The 23,299-nt window shown below is 34.8% G+C and overlaps 1 protein-coding gene across 1 annotated transcript; it reads right to left on the reverse strand.

The window, feature by feature from the left end:
* Positions 1–1,312: 1,312 nt before the first annotated feature.
* On the reverse strand, positions 1,313–22,374 carry LOC127227411 (vomeronasal type-2 receptor 116-like). The gene is made up of 6 exons (XM_051191717.1): positions 22,178–22,374; positions 16,294–16,573; positions 15,095–15,901; positions 14,223–14,450; positions 13,266–13,389; positions 1,313–2,232 (listed from the first exon to the last, which is right to left on the reverse strand). The coding sequence occupies exons 1-6, from the start codon at positions 22,372–22,374 to the stop codon at positions 1,313–1,315; spliced, it is 2,556 nt and encodes an 851-aa protein (XP_051047674.1).
* Positions 22,375–23,299: the final 925 nt, after the last annotated feature.

Raw genomic sequence — 23,299 nt, forward strand, 5'->3', positions numbered from 1 at the left:
CTAACTAACTTCAGTTTCTTAGTCATTCATGGGTTAGGTTCTATCCTATATAGAGGGTGTTAGTCAAATCAGACACTAGTTTGCTATTTCCACACGTTGCCAGCCACCATTGTCCTAGCATTTTTTGTAGGCAGAACACATTGAAGGTCTCCTTATTGTAGGAATGAATGGGTCCCCAACTCTTATACCTGTTGTTGGGATTCTCTTCCTCCTCTGGTTGGGTTGCGTTGTCCAAATTAAATATGGTAATTTTTCTTTACCTTAATATACTGTGGTTTTTTTTTTATTTGATTGCTATTGCTTAGAAACCTGCCTTTTCTTTTTTCTATTGAGAGATATGAGGGGAATGGTTCTGGAAGGGAGGGTACATGGAGAGAAGATAACAGGAGGAACACAGTGAAGGGAAATTATAATCAGGCTATATTGTATGAAAATAGACTCTATTTTAAATGAAAGAAAAAACAGCCATGAAAATCTATTTAAAAATTTATGCATCCCAATGTAGGTTCTACATTATCCCATAAAAATACTATAAGTAAAAATCACAGTCAGTTTTCTCATCATTTCTGAATTTCATTTGTATTTATTGTAGAGAGTAGGGCAAGATGACTCTTTTTTTAATGCTCAGGTTGATAGAGAAGAATGATTTTGAAACCTAAGAGAAATTCAAGATTATAGAGCAATGTGTTTGTTAGTGTGTGTGTGTGTGTGTGTGTGTGTGTGTGCGTGCGTATGTGAATCTGTGTTCATGTGCATGGGTGTATGTAATAGAATAACATCACTTGTCCCTCTCCTTTTTATTCGTCCAGTCCTGTCATTCTTTTCAAGGCCCAATTTTAACATTTAGAGCCTCTTAATTTTTTATTATTTTTGGTGTATATGAATGTACCTATGTCTTGTAAATACAAAACACTTGGTCCAATGATGAATTGATTTTATGTAAAGTCTTCTTTATCTCATATCAAATTAAAGGGAAATATCTCTCTATCTCTCTCTCTCTCTCTTTCTCTCTCACACACGCACACACACACACACACACACACACACATATATATATATATATGTTCATATTCACTCCCACTGTAATGATTTAGTACAGAACAAAACCTTACATATGATTTATCATAAAAAAAGTTGCATTAGATGTTAATACATAAAACCCAGACTAATGCAAAGCTATTACCCAATTCAAGCACAAGCATAGGTATAAACATGGAAACCAGAATTGCAGATATTTTGATTTAAAATTTGAGGATAAATGTGTCAGTTTACTCTTTGGGAAAGTATGTTAAAACAAAGATGATAGGAAATTTTAATGAGCATTTTCAATTTTCAAATGCATATTCCTGAAATTTTGAAAAGAATTTCTCTCAGGTCTTAACAAAATAATGAAACACTTTGGAACAAAGATGCAAAGAAGCAACCCTGCACTGGATGTCAAGATACAGAAAACCTCCACAGCCACCATTGCCTTGCCCTTGGTGCTATGATAGACAGGGAGGAAGGTAATCCAGACACAACAGAAGACCAGCATGCTGAAGGTCAGGTACTTGGCTTCATTGAATGTGTCAGGCAGATTCCTGGCCAAGAAAGCTACAATGAAACTTCCCAGGGCAATGGATCCCAAGTATCCAAGAACAAAATAAAAGGCAATAATTGAGCCTTTGTTACAGATAATCAAAATGTGGTCTTTTTCAACATGTATGTCAACATCAACAAATGGAGGAGAAGTTCCTAGCCAGATCCCACATAGAATCAGTTGAATCATGGTGCAAATTGGAATGATGAAGTTAGGTGCCCCTGATACCAGCAGCCTCCTTATCGTTCTACCTGGAGTAGTAACCTTGAAGGCCAATACTACTGTAATTGTCTTGGCCAAGACAGTAGAAGCAGCCACAGTGAATACTACTGCAAACACGGTCTGCTGCATGAGACATGTGATCATGTTGGGTTGGCCAATGAAGAGCAAGGAACAGAGAAAGCAACAGTTAAGGGAGATAAGAAGAACATAGCTGAGAGCCCGGTTATTGGCCTTGACTGTGGGAGTGTCATTGTGCTTCAAAAAGACACCAAATACTCCAGCGGTGAGTATAGAAAAGCATATAGCCAAGGAGGCTAGAGACATTCCCAAGAGGTCTTCATAACCCAGGAATGTCACAACTTTTTTGAGACAGTGATTTCCTCCACGGTTAGCATAATGATCATCAGGACATTTTACACACTGATCCATGTCTGAAACAGGAAGAAATGTATGATCATGTTTAATATTTCTTGACATTTCACAGAAAATGTTACAATAATGCATTAAAAATTTCTTGTCACATTAGCCTTATTTTATGCATTTATGGATTAATAGCAACATCATTCAAAATCTTTTTTCTTTATGCACAATTTTTAAAGTCTATTGTTTATATTTACCATTCCTATCGAAGTCATTTTTATTTACTTTCCAAATTTAATTAGCAGATGATAGAATATTCATGTTATACAATAAAGCAACTGAGTAAGGGCAATATGGAAAGACATATTTATTATTACCAATCCTACAGACGATTCAAAATGAGATCATGGAACCACATTCTCCCACATGTGATTTGTTCTATCAGCTACAATGCAAGTACCAAATACCAATTTTCTTTTGAAAGTTATTGTGAACTGAAATACAGCCAATACCATAGATATAGCTTAAAAGGTAGCATAAATAGTGCCAGGGAAAAGAGAAGCTTCATCAAGTATTTAAATCGTAGAGTCTGTAGATGCTAAATATTACATTTACTCTTAAGTTTCTTATGATTTTTGGCAAGTAACAGGACCTATCAGTTTACTAATTTATGTAAGATTTGACTGTCACTATTCTCAATAGAGAAATATTTATTAAGAAACAACATGAGTCTCCCTGGGTTGGCCCCTGATCCCGCTGCTCCTGTGTCCTGTCCCCATCGAGAGCACCTTTGGAGCTCTGATACAACCCTACCCCCCACCACGAGCCTGCCCCTCTTACCCTGTGTCCTACCTTGCCCACTGTCCTGCCACTCTGGTTGAGCATTGGGACAGAGGGTGGAGCCAACAGTCCATCTTACTTTGGAGACTTCTTGGAGCAACTCTGAATAAATGAGACCTGCCTATCCACGTGGCACCACCCGTAATTTCCACCTGCTTGGTCTCTGACCCCACCTCCAGACCTCTGCTGTAGGCCCAGGCCCAACCCAGAGATCCTCCTCTCTCTGCGGGTCCACTCTGAGTTCCCACAAGCAAGATCCTTGACCGCCAAAGCAGGGCCTCTGCTAAAGAAAGAGGACTCAGCTGGAGAGTACCAGTTTCCTGTGAGATCCGACTATCCTGTAAAAACTTCCCAAGTTTCATCTCAGCCTTTGTCCTCTTCCACCAGCCATTGGCTAGAGCCATTGGCTAGAGGCATAGTCCTTAGGATCCTCAGCCCTGACCCCATCCCTGGGTCCCTGTCTGCAGAGAGACCTCCTATAGAGCTTGGACCACACAGAGCTACAGATATTGAATCTCAGACCCACATAAGACCACTGTGGAAGAACCATACAGATAGGGGGAGACCCCACCAACACCTACTGGAAGAAGCTATGGGAAGAAGGCAATACAAGAAAACACCTAACAACAGAAAGACAACCATGACACCACCAGAATATAGGGAATCTACATCAACTAGAAAAGAACACAACAACAAAGCAGAGGAAGCAGAAGGGAATGACTTAAAAATTACCATCATAAAAATTATAGAGGCCCTCAAAGAAGATGTGAGAAAATCTCTTAAAGAAATGGAGGAAAAAACAAACAAAAAAGTGGAAGAAATGAACAAATTCCTTAAGGAAGGTAAAGCAAGTACAGAAAGCCAAGGAAAAACAATTAAGCAGGTGAAGGGAATGGTTCAAGACTTGAAAACTGAAATGGAGAAAATAAAGGCTACACAAACTGAAGGAATGCTGGAAATAGAAAAACTGGGCAAAACATCAGGAACTACAGATGCAAGCATATCCAACAGAACTCAAGAGATGGAAGAGAGAATCTCATGCACAGAAGATAAACTAGAAGAAATAGATTCATCGACCAAAGAAAATCATAAATCCAACAAATCCTTAACACAAAACATCCAGGAAATGTGGGACACCGTGAAGAGGGCAAACCTAAAAATAATAGGCATAGAGGAAGGTGAGGAAGCCCAGCTCAAAGGTGCTGACAACATATTCAACAAAATCACCGAGGAAAACTATCCCAATGTGAAGAAGGACATGCCCATGAAGAACAAAAAGTATGTACAAATAGGCTAGACCAAAGAAAAAAGACCCACCGGCATATAATAATCAAAATACTTACCATACAGAATAAAGAAAGAATATTAAGAGCAGCAAAGAAAAAAGGACAGGTTAAATATAAAGGTAGACCTATCAAAATTACACCTGACTTCTCCATGGAAACCCTCAAGGCCAGAAGGTCCTGAATAGATGTTCTAAAAGTATTAAGAGAACACGGATGCCAGCCTAGTCTACTATATCCAGCAACAATCTGAATCAATATAGATGGAGAAAACAAGATATTTAATGACAAAACCAGATTTCCCCAATATGTATCTACAAATCCAGCCCTACAGAAAGTATTGGAAGAAAAACCCCAACCCAAGGCAGGTAACTTCACCCACAAAAATATAGGCAACAGATAATCGAACTACACCAGAAACCAAGGGTAAATCAGAACAAATATATCGACAATACCACTGCCAACAACAAACTTAAACAAACAAGCATCAACAACCAATGGTCCTTACTCACCCTCAACATTAATGGTCTTAACTCACCTATAAAAAAGACACAGGCTAACAGAATGGATATGAACACAGAATCCATCCTTCTGCTGTATATAAGAAACACATGTAGCTTCAAAGATAGACATTACCTCAGGGTAAAGGGTTGGGAAAAGATTTTCCAATGAAATGGAACCAAGAAACAAGCAGGCAGGCTATCCTAACATCTAACAAGTTAGACTTCAAACCAAAATTAATCAAAAGAGATGAAGACAGTCATTTCGTATTCTTCGCAGGAGAAATCCATCAACACAAAGTCTCAGTTCTGAACATCTATGCCCCTAATACAAAGGCACCCACATTCGTAAAAGAAATGCTACTAAAACTCAAACCTCATATAAAACCTCACACACTTATAGTGGGAGACTTCAATACACCATTCTCAACACTAGACAGTACCACAAATCAGAAACTCAGCAAAGAAACAAAAGAACTAACAAGTTATGTCTCAACTGGGGTTAACAGACATCTATAGAACATTCCATCCAAAGACAAAAGAATATAACTTCTTCTCTGCTCAACATGGAACCTTCTCTAAAATCAACCACATAATAGGTGGGATAACAAAACTCAACATATACAAGAGAATAGGAATAGTCCCCTATATCTTATCAGATCATCATGCTTTAAAATTGGAATTCAACAACAACACAAATACCAGAAAATCTGCAAAATCATGGAAACCAACCGACATGCAATTCAACCATACCTGGGTCAAAGAAGAAATAAAGAAAGAAATTAAGGACTTTCTAATATTCAACGAGAATTAGGACACAACATACCCGAACTTATGGGACACCTTGAAAGCAGTGCTACAAGGGAAGTTCATTGCACTAAGTGCCCATATGAAGAAAACAGAGGATAGTCACATAGAGAATGAACAGCACAACTGAAAGCCTTAGAAGAGAGAGAAGCAAACTCACCCTGTAGGAGTAGAGGACAGGAAATAATCAACTTGAGGGCTGAAATCAACAAAATAGAAACCACAAAAACAATACAAAAAAAAAAAAAATCAGTGCAACGAAGAGTTGGTTTTTTGAGAAAGTCAACAAGATAGACAAACCTTTATCCAAACTATTGAAAAAGCAGAGAGAGAACATGCAAATTAACAATATCAGAAACGATAAGGGGAACATAACAACGTTCACAGAGGAAATCCAGACAATTTTCAGGTCATACTTTGAAAATCTGTTTTCCACAAAAATTGAAAATTCAAAGGAAATGGACAAATTTCTGGATAACTTACACTTACAAAAATTAAATCAAGAACAGACAAACAACTTAAGAAGACCTATAACCCACAATGAAATAGAAGCAGTCATCGACGGCCTTCCACCAAAAATAGTCCAGATGGATTCAAAGCAGAATTCTACCAGACATTCAAGGAAGAACTAATACCACTACTCCTCAAAATGTTCCACCAAATAGAAACAGAAGGTTCATTGCCTAACTCTTTTTATGAGACCACAATAACCTTGGTACCCAAGCCTCACAAAGACACAACTAAGAAAAAAAACTACACACCAATATCCCTGATGAACGTGGATGCAAAAATAAAATACTGGCAAACTGAATTCAAGAACACATCAGAGAAATCATCCACCATGACCAAGTAGGCTTCATCTCTGGAATGCAGGGATGGTTTAACATACAAAAATCTATCAACGTGATCCACCATATAAACAAACTGAAAAAGAAAAACCACTTGATTATCGCCCTAGATCCTGAAGAATCTTTCGACAAAATTCAACACCCTTTCATGATATAGGTCTTGGAGAGATCAGGGATAACAGGAACATACCTAAACATAATAAGAGCAATATACGGCAAAACAACTGCTAACCTCAAACTTAATGGAGAGAAACTTAAGCCAATTCCTCTAAAATCAGGAACAAGACAAGATTGCCCTCTATCTCCATATCTCTTCAATATCATACCAGAAGTTCTAGCTAATGCTATAAGACAACAAAAGGAGATCAAAGGGATCCAAATTGGATGGAAGAAGTCAAATTGTCTCTATTTGCAGATGATATGACAGTTTACATAAGTGACCCACTATACTCTATGAGGGAACTCCTACAGCTGATAAACACCTTCAGCAAACTAACAGGATACAAGATAAACTCAAAAAAAAAAAAAAATCAGTAGCCCTACTGTTTTCAGACAACAAAGAGACAGAGAAAGAAATCAGAGAAACATCACCCTTTACAATAGCCAAAAAACAACATAAATTATCTTCGTGTAATGCTTACACTAAGTAAACATAGAGCAAACAAGTAAAAGACCTATATAATAAGAACTTTGTGGCTCATAGAAAGAAATTACAGAAGATACCAGAAAATGGAAAGATCTCCCATACTCTTGGATAGGCAGGATAAGCATAGTAAAAATGGCAATCTTACCAAAAGCAATCTACAGATTCAATGAAATCCCCATTAAAATCCCACCACAATTCTTCACTGACCTTGAAAGGATAATAATCAATTGCATATGGAAAACAAAAGACCCAGGATAGCCAAAAGAACCCAGTACAATAAAAGATCTTCAGGAGGCATCACCAGTCCTGATTTCAACCTCTACTAAAGAGCTATAGTTCTGAAAACAGCCTGGTATTGGCATAAAAAAAGACAGGTAGACCAATGGAATCGAATTGAAAATCCTGATATCAACCCACACACCTATGAACACCTGATTTTTGATAAACAGCTAAAATTACACAAAGGGGTGAAGACAGCATCTTCAACAAATGGTGCTGGCACAATTGGATGAGGGTATGTAGAAGACTGCAGATAGAACCATGTCTGTCGCCATGCATAAAACTCAAGTCCAAATGGATCAAAAACCTCAACATCAATCCAGCCACATGAACCTCTTGGAAGAGAAGGTAGGAGGTACCCTTGAACAAAATGGTATAGGAGACTGCTTCCTGAACATAACTCCAGGGGCACAGACACTGAGAGAAACAATTAATAAATGGGACCTTTTCAAACTTAGAAGCTTTTGTAAGGCAAAGTACAAAGTCGACAAGACCAAACGGCAGCCCACAGACTGGGAAAAGATTTTCACCAATCCTATATCTGACAAAGGTCTGATGTCCAAAATATACAAAGAACTCAAGAAACTAGGAAACAAAACACCAAAATAACCCTATTAAAACATGGAGTACAGAAATGAAGAAAGAATTCTCAATAGAGGAAATCAAAAAGGCTGAAACATACTAAGAATGTGCTCCACATCCTTAGCTCTCATGGAAATGGAAATCAAAACAACTTTGAGATACCATCTCACTCCTGCCTGAATGGCTAAAATTTGAAACACCAATGATGTTGGAGAGGATGTGGGGAAAGGGGAACACTCCTCCACTGCTGGTGGGAGTGCAAACTCATACAGCCATTTTGGAGATCAGTATGGCGGTTTCTCAGGAAAATGGCAATCCCCCTCTTAGTCATATACCCAAATGATCCACATCCATGCATGAAAGACATTTGCTTAACTATGTTCATAGCAGCACTATTTGTAATATCAAGAATCTGGAAGCAACCTAGATGCCTCTCAATTGAAGAATGGATAATGAAGATGTGGCACATCTATACAATGGAATACTACTCTGCAGAAAAAAAGTAATGGCATCTTGAAATTCGCAGGCAAGTGGTTGGCACTTGAAGAAACCATCCTGAATGAAGTAACCCAGGCACAAAAAGAGGAACATAGTATGTACTCACTCATATATGGATTTCAGACCTAGAGCAAAGGATCACCAACCTGTAATTCACACCACCAGAGGAACTAGGATACAAGGTGTATTCTAAGAGATTCTTATAAAGTTCCTCACATAACCGGGAAGGAATAAGTCCCCTGGACACAGGGGAAGTTGGGGGGCAGCGAATGGAGAGAGAAGTAGGAGAAAACGAGGGGGAGGAAAGGAAAACATGTGCAACCAGGAAGATTGAGCCCGGTTAGGAATAGAAGACAGGAGAGAGAGCGTGTGCTCGCATATGTGCACGCGCGCACACGACAGAGAGAGACAGAGAGAGAGAGAGAGAGAGAGAGAGAGAGAGAGAATGAGAGAGAGAGAAAATAAAAGAGGGAGCCAATATTGGTTTGAAGATAAAATTGAACACAAAGAAAGGTCTAGAGAACTACAAGACTGCTGCCAACTAACAATTTGAGCTTCTGAGGAAAGACTACCATAAATGCCCTTCCCAGATGATGAGATCAAGGACTAACTTATCCATGCAGCCTTCAACAAATGTCTGTTGGAAACAGGAGCAAACACCCATACATAAACACTGAGTCGAATTAGAACCCAGATGCAGATGGAGAGGAGAAGATCAGGCAGCAGAAATACATAGAGACAAGGAGGACCTAATGGGACACCAGACTGATAGCTGGGAAGCCAGCATGGAACTGAATCAGGCCGCCTGAATATGGGTCTCAGCCAGAATGACTGAGCAGTCTAAGGGACCTCAGACAGTGGAGCCAGGATGTATCCCTGGTGCACAAAAGGACTTTGCGAACACATCCCCCATAGAGGGATAACTGCCTTAACCTGGAGACAGGATTGAAGCCCTAGTCCCTACTTCACATGACCTGTCAGATCTACATGACCCCACCTGGATGGCATTCCCCTACATATGGAAGTGGGGTGGGGGATGGGAGGGGAGGGTGGTTAGATTGCATGTGAGAACGCAGAGAGGGTAAAAGTGAGGGAAGGAGGGAGGGAGGGAGAGAGAGAGGGAGAGGGAACTGGGATCGACATGTAAAATAATAAATTAAAAAAATGCTTTGAATGTAGGATCAGCTTGTACTCTGTTTCAGGCGGTCTGGCATGATCAAACCACATTAGTCTGGAAGGAATCCACATCTTTTCATTTTCTGTGGAAACAAAAATAGAAATCCTTTTCCCCAGTAACTTGTCCTTCAACTTAAATTTTGGAGTCAGAGCATTTTTTTTTTTAATATGTTCCCAAAGTCTGAGGTCTCTTAGAATGCTCAGTCCTTCTGTCTGAGACCCATATTCAGGGGGGCCTGAGTCAGTCCCATGCTGGCTTCCCAGCTATCAGTCTAGTGGCCCTTAGCTCCTCCTTGTTCAGGTAAGCTGTCTCTATGTGCTTCTGCCGCATGGTCTTGTCCTCTCCATCTGCTTCTGGGTTCTAGTTCGACTCAGTGTTTATGTATGGGTGTTTGCTCCTGTTTCCAACAGGCATTAGTTGAGGGCTCCATGGAGAAGTTAGTTGTTGATCTCACTCTCCGGGAAGGGCATTTATGATAGCCTTTCCACGGAAGTTTGATTGTTAGTTGGGAGCAGTCTTGTAGTTCTCTCGACCTTTCAAAACAGCTGGAGAAAACAGCCCTACAGACTACAGCCAGGATATCGGAATCTTGTTCGAATCCCCCAAGAGAGCACCCCTTACCATCAGGAAGTAGTTTGGAAAGAACGACGCCCAAATTCCCAAATATTGTGTATAAATGTTTGTTTTCATTTAATTGGACTTTGTTATATAAAATTAAATAAAAAAAAGAAAAAAAATGCTTTGGCTCCAAAATTTAAGTTCAAGTCAAGTTCCTGGGGAAAAGAATTTCTATTTTTGTTTCCATAGAAAATGAAAAGCTGTGGACTCCTTCCAGACTAATGTGGTTTGATCAAGCCAGACCTCCTGAAACAGAGTACTAGGTGATCCTACATTCAAAGCAGCTGGACAAAGCAGCCTTACAGACTACAGCCAGGATTTCTGCATCTTCTTAGAATTCCCCCATGACAGCCCCCTTTACCAGCAGGAAGTTGTTCCGAAAGAACGAGGCCCCAATTCCAAAATATTGTCTATAAATGATTGTTTTCATTTAAATGGACTTGGTTATATAAAATAAATAAATAAATAAAAATAACAGAAAATAAAACAATATGAAGAAAATGCTCTCCATCTTTATTTTTTTACACTTGGATAGATATTTAAAAATATATTAATCTATTTTTAATTTTTATTTGATTAAAAACAACCTTATTTTATGTATGTATCCCTGTTCCCTCTCCCTTCTGTCCTTCTATTACCCCCACCAACCCCCATCCCACCCTTATCCACTCCTCAGGGACATTGAGGCCTCCCTTCTGTTGGGGATCATCAAGTTCTATGACACCAATTGGGCTAGGACCTAGTCCCTCCTCCAGGTATCTAGGCTGAGAGAGTATCCCTTTAGATGGTTTTTTAATTGAATAAAATCATTTAAATATTCTGCACAAATCATATGTAACTATTAAAGTCTTTTGTTTTCCCTTTATTGTCCTTATTTATTAGATTTTAAATTTATCAATTAGTAACAAAATTCAGTGTTTATATTTGCCAGCCACATAATTCAAGATCTTGTTTGATATAATAGGTGTTGATGGAATACAAGAGAGCAGGAAGGAAGCGAATACATGGATGCCCAATGGGATCTGAGAGAAAAGTTATGCTCTCTTTGGTACCTAAGTCATTTGAAATAAATTCATCCCATCATGTTGTAGAAAATGCAGTATTTTCTAATAGTTGGTGTCACAGAAGATAAAAGATGATAGATTTCAAGGTTTTGGAAAGTCTCTCATGAATTCAGGGCTAAACCATATTAGTAGTAGTGATGGGTATACTGAGTGGTTGAAATAAGGACAAAGCACCTCACCCTGATATTTGTGGAGTTGATATGCACAAACACTCCACTATTGGATACCCTAATGATACAGAAATACTTTGAGAGACTGTCCATGTAGCTAAATATCCCTGTATTCGATAAAATTGAGACCTTCTGGGGTCATTGATGCAGTTAAAGTCTAAAAAGTTAAACATTGTTTTCTTTACTTTTTTTTTTACAAAAGGTAAATAATGTATAAAACTAACTTACAAAAATTTTATATATATTAGAGCATTTTCTCTATTTTGTCAAATACAAATAGACTGCATATTGTAATTCTAACTTAATAACTATTTTGTTATATATAATTTTACTATGTAAAAAATAAAAACTTCAAAACTATATTCACATATTTTCTTGCAGACAAGTGTATCCCTTCTTTTATCTCCTCCCATAGCCTACCCCCACCTTATCTCTGCCCACCCCTGAAATCTACCTCTCTTGTTCTTCTGTTCAGAAAGTAGAATGCTTCTCATTGGTATCAAAGAATCATGGCATATCAAGATCAGGAAGGACTAGTCTTCTCCCCATAATACACAGATAAGGCATGCAGTAAAGGAGATAGAAGGAAGGGCTTCCTTCAACCCATATCATACAATTTATAGGATAATATTTCTATTGCATTCAATTGAACTGAACAATACTGCAAACTTGACAGTAATAATTTTGTTCTAACAATGGGTCTTTCCATCCCTCAAATTTTAATATTTGATGTCATCTAAACCATTGTGCAAAATATTCATATTATTATTTTTCCCTATTCATTTTATAATTATTATTTGTTATAAGATATTTTATAATCAATATTTTCACATACATATAAGCAGGCACTTAATTTTTAGAAATACTGGTACATTATTTTTTTCTACTAAAGTTAATGTATTTAACCCATAATTTCTCATTTATTTTCAATTTGGTATTACAAAAAAATATTTTTCCCGTTATTCACTGGTGCTCTACAAATTATGTTTAACTTTTCAATGGAATTATTTGTGTCTAAACTCTACATGCATCTCTACATTAACCATGTTCAAAATATTTGGAACAATTTACTTTTTGGTGTACAGATTAAATAAAATAACAAGTTTAAATTTTAGGTTTGTATCATCACTCTAAAAGCAATTGATTCCATCTTTCAGTTAACCTGTTATGATACTAAATGTTCAATGGGACCCTTGTCACTAAGTAGATATCCCTGTCTATTTATTCTGAATTGTTTGCATTCATACTTGTTTTCATAATAAAAATATTAAATAAATGTCTCAATTTGGACTTCTATATTCTTTCTGGCTTCCCAACTCACCTGTGGACATGTGTACAAATGGAAAGAAAACTTACCAAGTGACAACATGATCTACCAAAGGACCCATGAGAAAATACATGGCTCTTAAGCAGGATGCTTCATCAATAAGCATATACAAGTTATAACACATCTCACTGGGGATATGTAGAGATATACAGTTCCATGTTTTAGAGAAGATAAAATATAGATATATTATGAAGGGCTGAATTTCAGACTAAAGATAAATGCTAATGTGATTTAGTACACTAAAGCAGTTTCCACAAGAAAATCGCATGCGAACAGTTTCTAGAATAATGATTCAAAGATGTGATTCCAGACACAGATTGTGATGCTTTAAAGAGTAGAATTGTTATTCATTTGAGTTTGTAATGAGGTTTATCTTTTCAATTCCTTGAAGATGTTATGGTGAATCATGTGCAAATGGCAGAAATTGACTAATATAATGAATCTTTTCTTATGTTATATATTTACCTGTTATATTGGAAATTTCATTTTCTGGGCAAGGGGTACAATCAAAACAGCAAACTGCCTTTCCCTGTTGAGGAGATTTTCTGAATCCTGGACTACAAGGCACACTGCATATTGAGGGTGAAATCTGAGGAAAATAAGAATATAAAGAAAAAGTTTTCTCTATTTGGAAATAGTGATGGGCACTTAGACGATAGTACTACTGAAAAACATCCTTTTTTAATTTAGTTTAAATTAATTTAAATTTAATTTAACTTAATTTAAAAGTAATGTTTGTTTTATTTTATATTGTGGTTTATATATTATAGGTGTATTGTGATTTACATAATGAAAAACTTGTATTGTGGGTTTATAATTAATCTATACTTATCTATCAGAATCATAGAACATAGAGGTATAAACATGTAGATATGATGTTGGAAGACATTGCTGGTTGCTAAATGTCACAGCCTCCCCATGGCCTGGTGGCTTATCTCAATACCTAAATACCATGTGGCTCCCTTGTAGCAGCTGAACTTCCTTTCTCTCCATGCCCTTTTCTGGAGGATGGCTCTCGGCCTATAGGATTAATCTTTTCTGAAAGGTGTTTCTATAGCAGATTTCCTATCATAAACCTATCAGAAATATGTGCCAAAGTGCATTCCAAAGATGAATAAGGCATCTGCTATAGAACACTACTACCACATGTTAAGCCTTGAGATAGGAATATTCCACATCAGGCAAATTAAGGTTTATCCCCATGTTACCCAAACTTATATATTCCTTATATTCTGGAATAAAGTTATCCACAGTGTATAAATTATCAAACTACTTAACTAAAATATCACAAAAGAAAATCTAGTAATGTGAGAAGTTTGTGAATACACTTGAAAATATTCTATCTCATGAAGATGTTAAAGCCAATATTGATAATTTGGGTTCTTAGGCTAAGTGTAGAATTGTAGAAGTAAGGAAACAAACCTGTCTAAGGTGTATGTACCACTTTATCATCTCTTCAGACATATGCAATGGTTGACTGTGTGGTAAATATTTGGAAAATTCTCCTATTTTGACCTTAAGTCCATGATTTGGCAAAAAATCCATAGTGTAGTGAATGTCATACATTATATCCTGGTTTTCTTTCTGATTTGTGTTCACTTGGTTTTTAACAGGGTTCTTAAATTGTAGGTTCTTCAGGTAATGGACCATCTGAAACATTTATTATTTTAATTTTTAAGTATTCCTACACATTTTAACAAATACTTTGAAGAATAGATTGCCTGTATTTATTTTAATCTATCTAGAAATGTGACTTAATACCAAATCTTATATGGTAAATGGAAAGACAATCCACATAGCTATAACAATAACATTATGTTTTGGAAATACCATCTTCTCTGAGGTTAATTATTTAATTCTTGCACACCTGAATGATATTCCCAGATAGAAGAGATGTTACCCAGACTGTTTCCTCTAAATGTTCCATGATAATCTGTTAAGTAATTGAGATTCTCAGTATGATAAAAAATGAGAATTACTTGCTCTTATGTATGATATATTCCCTTACCAACTTTTTGATCACTTACAAGGTCATTAAGCTACTTGACAGTTTTAAAATTTTCTGTATGTGGAAGAAATGTTATGGGAAATACTATTGGCACAGATCATGATAATATGTCTGCTAGCCTTGGCTAGAGTAGAGTCTTTAATCAATAAGAGTTACATGATTTTCAACCAATCTGTATATAAATTCTGTGTATGCTAGAAAGTATCCTGGAATTCTTAGAAAGAAACTACATTATCTATTATGAAAATTTTATTTATATCATAACATTTATTAGAATACTTATTACCTGCCAAGAGTCAAATTCCACTCTTTTCCCAGAATACTTTGGCCATGTATCTAATTCTTGTAGCAGCATCTCATGAAGTGCATGAGCCACAGCATGCACAGTATTGTACAGCACATAACCTGTACTACCCACAGACATTTCAAAGTCTTTCATAAGTAACCAATTATATAGTTTTTCTTTTGAGTAACTCTTAAGATTCCTAAAATTCAATGAATTTGGAGAACAATTAAAATATATCCACCATAATTTATGAAGAGAAAATGGATTAAGATACTTGGAAGGATTTGTTGTCTTGATAAATTTTTTAAAACCAGGTAATTCAGAATAGTGAAGCAAAAAAGTAAAGGTCCCATAGAAGGAACTAAGAAGGAATCTCTCATTATGTGTGATCATATCCCACTGTGAGGTAGTGACCCATATCCTGTGAACATTTACTACTCTGTAAAATCTAAGGTTGAGCTGCAGATGAGAGTCTTTGTCACCATATATTATAACAACTTTGGCTGATGATGTTGTGATCTCATTATAATAGCTATTTACATTTTTCTGGAATAACATTTTATCTTCCACAATAACATGTACAAAGGCCAAGCATACAGTATTTCTGTGCATCTCTCTCCTCAATTCCAAAAGAAATTGTAGTCCTAGGTCATCATCTGAGATGATTGCTCCAACCCAGTTCCATCTGAAATATACCACCAAAGACACCATTGCCACGGCTAGAGATGTGTCCTTAGGAGCCATCTGGTAGAGATGTGGAAAGTGTTCATGGCTGTCCAGAAGAGGATGAAATGGCCCATAGTAAATCTGAATGCCATAGAACATGAAAAATAACTTGAAGAAAGTGGAATAAAATAATAATTGTTCTAAAATAATTGTGCTAATCAAAAGATGAGAATATAAGGGCATGCACATTTTCATCTCATCATTTAATCATATGTGTTATCTTTTGAATATCTTAAAAGTGTAAATGCACTAAGTCTGCTTCTATAACACTTCAAATTTCTTATTTTCATTTGTGTCTATTTATGCTAAAGTGCTGTGTTGTATTACAATACATTTTGACTATATATGACTATATATGCTGTGCATCAAAATACATGTATTTACAATAATTTTTTTCATTTGGTGGTCATGGTATCTGAAAATCAGAATGAAGGAAGCCAATATTTCTGTAAAACCCACTCACTCATTCTTACCTCTGGTCTATTAGTGATGTACAGGAGTGGTCCAAGCATAGCAGATGATATCCATGTTGGACCTGTAAGTACGATTAAATACCTTCTCTGATTTATACAGGCATAGTTAGGAAGAAATTCACCTATTCTTGAGAATAACCTATTCATTCTCCAATCATCTAGCAAATTACATTCAATTTTAACTAGCAGAGAAATATTTGGTAAAATAAGATGGTCCGTGTTGATATTTTCAAGAGCAAAATAAAGACATAAAATTAAGTGGATACTCTTAGTAGTCAACCTGAAATGAGAACAAAAATCATAGGGATTGCAGTCAAAAAATGATAATATTAAATATCAGTAATAGTGTTCATGTATTTAATGTCTGTTTTTCCCATTGCTATGGTGACACAAGCCTTATTACAGTGCTCAATGAGAATATGAGATCTCTGAAATTAAGCATCGATTCTTAAGAGGTTTTGTGGTAGAACTCATGTGGGATGCTTTGATTTTGAGCTTTAATAGCTTTATTCCTTTCTCTGTGAGCATGTTGATACAAAGGGCTAGAGGACATTGAAGTTATTCTTTCCTTTACTGTAGAATTCTAATAGATAACATACATGGAAAATAGGTGGATATAATCTCCTACACAGATTTTGACATATTTCTATAAAGAAGTTGCTGTTGACAAGGCTGTGACTTAATTATGAATGTAAGGAATGGGTAATCATATATATCCATTTGTATCACCATCTCCGTGAATCTTTAAATCATAAATGCAGATAGCTTAATTACTTTTACTTTTTTTCTGTACATCATTCACCTTTGTCCTTTTCCATCCCATTTGATGCTGTATAATGTTCAAAGATATGTCATTGGTTATAACAATGACTATTTTATTATGAGGAATTATCAATATTAAAATGGGCTCTCAGGTTGATGATGACCTGTTTCATTTTTCTTTATTCATCTAAACATGCTAGTCTTGTCTCTGGATTCTGGTTGCTTTGTCTTAATTACAAAATATTTTCCTTTTCTAATATCTTAACTTTTAATATTTGTTTGTATCTTCTAATATACTTTTATTATTCATTTTAAAGTCATAGCTAACTTTTGTTAGTAATATGTATTATTTTTCTGTTTTCCTTATGAGTGCTTCAGCTTTTATTTTTTCTCATGTGTATTTTATTGTTTTATGACAGTGTTCCAAATCTGAGTGCTCTAGCCTATTATGTTATTCTATAACTAGTATTTAATTGAATTAATAGTGTATTTGCACTATAATTTGTAGTTATGCTGCTTGAATAATTTTACTTTGAAATTCACTGCCTTTTTTTATTGTTTTAAATTTTATGTCTGATTTAGAAATAACCAAGGTTCATTGTTTACTTAGTAACCTGTAATTTTTGGGTGTTTTTTTATCACATGTGATAATTCCAGTTTTATATTTGAAATCTCTAGTAAAGCAATGAAATTGCTATTTCATGACATTGATATATAAAATTATCAAGTCCTTGTTTACCAAATAAATGTTTGAAATTTATAATATTTTTCTTGTGTATTCAAGTCTTCAATTTCCATGAATTATTATTATTCTTTCATTTTGGAATCAGAGGTTTCTTTATGACATTATATGGTAATTAATAGTTTAAGTACTTAAAATTAATATTCTACATGAAATCATTAATATTTTTATGTCTTCTAGTCTTAATGATGGCCCATTTCTCATCATTACTGATTTTTAATTTAATTCTGTCAATATTCTTGAATATTACTGGAGATCATTTCCTCTTCATTTCACCATACTGTCTTCTCCTCAGAAGCATGAACGTGATAATGTGTTGCTAAACTTGAACACTTTGATTATTTTCAAGATCAAATTTAGGTTGCTGCCATTTTCTCTTATCGTAAAGAAAAATCCTTTAGTGTCAAGATTTCTATTGGTTGTAACTAAGAAGATAAGCCTCATTTGTTATTTTGTTCCAATATTCTTTGTTTTTTTGCAGGTTTTTCTTGCTTTATGCTATGTCATGAAGTTGCTCTTCTAGAGTAAAATCTTTATCTATATATAATAGCAATAATCTAGATACTAGTCTCATTCATCATAGAAAAATAGCAAAGTATGAATAAATATTGACCATTAATAAATACTTGAAAGGGAAGGCTCAATTTTCTTTAAGGATATGATACAAGGTTGGTCATTCATTGCTTAATGAAAGAACACAAGTCCAAAATATAGTCAGAAGTACAAATTATACTTGATGGGCTATAAACAGTTTGGTGAAGAAGGGGAGCAAATGTCATCAAAATACATTATACCAAACCTTTAAACAACCAATAAAAATGGTATCTAAAGCAATTAACTTCACAAAATGCAAGCTTTGTGTCAGCTCACAATTTTTGAGGTTTAACTTAATGTGAATGAATTTTGATTGATATCCCTGGCATCGCTTAATATCTAGGTTGGAGAGAGTGAAGACCAAAATCATTGTATCATGCCAGGGATAAACAAGAAGAAATGATAAAAAAGATGGTGTTCTACAGTTCCAATATAGTAACTTATCCTCATATCAAATAAACCATGCCTAACTGAAGCTTGGTCCATCAATTTGCAAGAATTTTAGTGATCTCAATTCCAATAAAATTCTCAATATACAAAGAAATAAATTATATACAACTTGGTACTCTTTATGTCATCAATCAATTAAATCACAAGTTCTAGTGAACAACTGAATCCACAAAGAATGTCATTTAAGTATGTCATCAAAGGAGTTGGCACATGCAAAACATGACATAATATATTATTCACCAAAAAAAGTGCTTATTGTACTCAGAAGTTCCCTGGGCAGAAACTGGTCAACCACTAACCCATTTGTGAAAACTTTGGATCCATAATATTGGTGTGGTATATTGAAGGGATTCTTCAAATCAAGTTTAAAATGAATTAATATCAAACATTTGATTTTATTATTTGTCACAATATTTTACAAGCCCCAATTAATACAAACATTGAATAAGTTTGTCATATATTGACATATGCTACAGTCAAACATGTCTATTACATTCAACAGTCATAGGAACATTTATTCAGGTACCCAATACAAATCAAATTCAAGTGACATGTACCCAATTTGTAGGCAGTCTTTGAACATGAAAGATTTAAAGTAAAACAGGATATATAGATATATATATCTATATATCTATATATTAAAAGTTTGAAGTTGTTTATCAACAACAAAGGGTGAAAATGTTTTAAATTAAGTGTGTAGGCTATAGAGTTCTCTGTAATAATATAAAACATCATAAAATATTACTAGTAAGTATTTAGGGAGAATGCCAATTCATAATACACAAATATTTTTAAACAGAGTTATACTTGAAATGTATTAATAATACACACACACACACACATATATATATGTATATATATATATATATACATATATATATATATTACTTGTGTTTTAGAAAGGCATAATTTGTTACCTTCACTATAAAATTAGATCTTAATTAAACTTGACAAAAGAACATAAAGGTATTTTGCCCAAATATTTTATTTTTATAGCATCATTTTCTTTATCATCTATAATATTATTTTCTTTTACATGACAGAACCATCCCAATATTAGCAAGAAAATGACAATGTAGTCTAAGTATTCATATGTGTTGGCACAACATATGAATACAGATAGCACACATTTAGACACACTCTTCTATGATATTTTATGTAATAAATAGATATTTCAAAGGCTACTAGATTTAGTCCCATTTTGAATGAATGTTTATTTAGATGTATAAAATTAAAGAGTTGATCAATACCATTTAGCAAATTTTGTTGCTAAATAATTTCTTTGCTTAATAAATGTTTCATCGGTCTTACCTAGAAAGATTACATCACAGTGGAGTGTTTAGCCATAATATGGTGAGATTTAAGAACCAATAAAAAGAGAAATTGCAGGTTTTCTTCTCCATTTCTAAGAAGAACATTTCTTTTTAACTCTAAGAACTCTATTCACTGGAAGAGATGTATCAAAACTTTGCCTAACTTGAGTGACGATTTTTCACTTAAGTTCTAATGAACCTCCCCTCAGATATTTTTATATTTGTTTGATAGTTTAGAATCCGAAGTCATCAGTCTTATGTTCCATTTCATTATGAAAATTGCTCTGTCAGTGTAAAAATGCATGCTGTCACTTAGTATTAATCCTTATTGTCCTTTATCCCTATGGTTACATTTTACATCCCAGCCAGTTACATTGCGTGTTCTCATTATTTCCTTAATTTTCTTGACAATTTCACAGTTCCATGCCATGATTCCAAACATCCTTCTCTGGTATGAAATTCATTTATCCATATGTTATTAATAAATGAATATAACGTTTGTCTCAAATCATTAAACATCACTGTCATGTTCCTCACAGAGAATACATTGCCCATCATGTACAATGTTCATTACCAAATACTTATACTGTTACTTGTGATAATTTTCTTAGTATGGTATAGCAGACAATGCTATCATTATACAATCCGGATAACATTAATAAAGTTATATTATGGTCAAGTATACAAATCTACAATATATTCTACATATACCTACGCTATGTAAACACACTCTTGATAATTGGGACAAAGGCAAAGATGAGCACATATGGAATTAATGCCAGATATTAAAGTAATGGAACATAGAATTAAAACATGAAATCAATAGTAAGTAAAGTGATTATACTTATGACTTTAATATAATTCTTTAAAATTGTGGCATGTGCTTCATACAACAACATTGTAACACTTGACAAGGGAAATATAATCAATATTTACAATGACATACTGTAGTTGGGTTTTTCTTTGGTTTCCAGCTCAAAAAAAATTACAAGGAGACATATTGCTTATGAAAGCTCATCCTTGGCTTAGGCTTGTTTTTAACTAGTACCTATAACTTAAATTAACCCCTTTCTATTAATACAGTTTTTGCCTTGTGGCTGTATTACCACATTTCTGTACTACCAATCATGCTTGCCTTTCATCTCCTGGCATATCTGCCTTCTTCCCAGCATCCCATCTGTCATCACAGTTCTGCCTAACTATTAGCCATTCTGCTTTTTTATTCATGACAAATCTTTACAATGTATCCTCTTTAACAAATACTCCCACAATTTAAAGATGGATGTTATACATGAATAACATAATGTAAAAAAACAATCCTTACTGTCATTGCCATCAAAAAGGAATCTGACTGCAGATATGCTCAATAGAAACAAACATAAATAGAAAGCATAAAATTAACACAGTAAAGGATTTTTATGTTTCTCGACTTGGTTTCAGTTACAGGAATAATTCAGCCCAACAGGCTTGAAATAATGATGTAAACAACATTTTAATAAAAATGAAGTATTGTGTTAAGAATGTACCAATGATGCAGAGAACAAATGTCAAAGGCCTCTCTTCACAGTAATTGGGCATTCCTTCATGATGGAAGAACAAGCATGACTCTGATAGAGGAATTTACTCAACCTCAAATAAATGGACTCATCTCAGTTTTTTGGGATATGGCTCTCAGGAATATCACTTGGCAACATGCAATGTGGGAATTGCCACTATTAAAAATTGTTTTGAAAAAAATATAGATAAGGTGTATCACTTAGCTTCTAGCCTGAAATATATGACTGTAAAACTATGAGCCCGATAATTATTGAAACACCTGAAGCAGAAAAATAGCCAGCAAATAAACAATAAATTTGGCTATGTTCTAGATAGTAAGGTAGGGAAAAACAGATAGAAGAGAAGGAGAATGACAGAAAGGTGGGAAAAACGAGAAGAAAAGGGGAATGGTGTTTTGCCTACACATGTGCCTCCCTTGTATTTTCAATGATGATCAACCAAAAGCAAATAAATGAAGGACACTTACTTCTTATCTAGATTACTGCTGAAATATTCATTCTTAATGTGGCCATGCTTTGTATAAATAGAAAACAAACAATCAATATCTTTATCTTGACTCCAAGTTTCTGGATCATTTTGTCTCATAAAGCACCTTGTATCTATCAAACTCCAAAATAGAAAGGAAATCCTCAGGACCAAGAAGAAAAATGTCAAATAGTACATCGTCATAATGTCACCAAGATGGGAACCAAGGTAAGTGTACACTAATCAGATTTTCACAGAAAACCCAATTTCAAATATTCTTGTACACATACATGTGTCTCTTTTATTGCTCTAGATTTTAAAAGGTTATTTATGTTTCCCAATATATTTCTTCTCAGCTTATGGCTCTCTGGAGAACTCGGAATAATTCTCAGACATTAGGGTGTACATCTGAGTTATTATGCTCAGGTGCAAGAAAATTTCATTATGTTTTTTTAAAGTAATTATCGTCATTTCCACATTCCTATGATTCCATTCATATGAGTGTACATGAAATCCCAAGGCTTTATTACTCCTGAGATGGCTACTTAACCAACCCAATACAAAAAGTCTTTTTTTCTTATCAACATGTGAAATACTTGTGGCACATTGCATTAGACATTCAAAACCAAGTTTTTATGGAATTATCAGACACAACACATTCTAGACAGAGCTTACTATAGACCTACAAGTAGATATCTATGTATGTTTATGGTATGGAATTCATTATTACCTATTTTATTTCCTGACAGAACATGCAATTTCACACACACACACACACCACATCAGTGGCCACAGGTAGCACAAAATCTCCATCAGTCACAGGGATTAGAGAACAAATTATTGTCATGAAATTATAAATGCCTATCATATCTCACTATCAATGCAGAACTCAAAAGCATTTTTATAGTTCTATTCATGGCCTCAGTCTCAGTTCCTCCTAACTGATATCTTACATTATTTGTTCTTTGAATAGTCTACTACCCCTAGTAGACATATATTTTTAATTACTTCTATATGACCATAAAAGTACAGAACTAAGTTTCTTTTCTTATCCATGTTTATTTCATTGGGTTTTTTTCCCACTGGCATATACTTTGTTTATAGTTTTCTTTTGTTGAAAATA

Source organism: Phodopus roborovskii, unplaced genomic scaffold, assembly GCF_943737965.1.
Source record: "Phodopus roborovskii unplaced genomic scaffold, PHOROB, whole genome shotgun sequence".
NCBI lineage: Eukaryota > Metazoa > Chordata > Mammalia > Rodentia > Cricetidae > Phodopus > Phodopus roborovskii.

Bases quoted from the DNA above. Each gene is read 5' to 3' on its own strand.
- LOC127227411 (XM_051191717.1), bottom strand. From the start codon at position 22,374: ATGTACTATTTGACATTTTTCTTCTTGGTCCTGAGGATTTCCTTTCTA. The intron at 16,574-22,177 runs GTAAGTGTCCTT...TTCTCATTTCAG, and splicing joins AGCAGTAATCTAGATAAGAA to GTTGACTACTAAGAGTATCC. The intron at 15,902-16,293 runs GTAAGAATGAGT...TATGGCATTCAG, and splicing joins ACATCACTAATAGACCAGAG to ATTTACTATGGGCCATTTCA.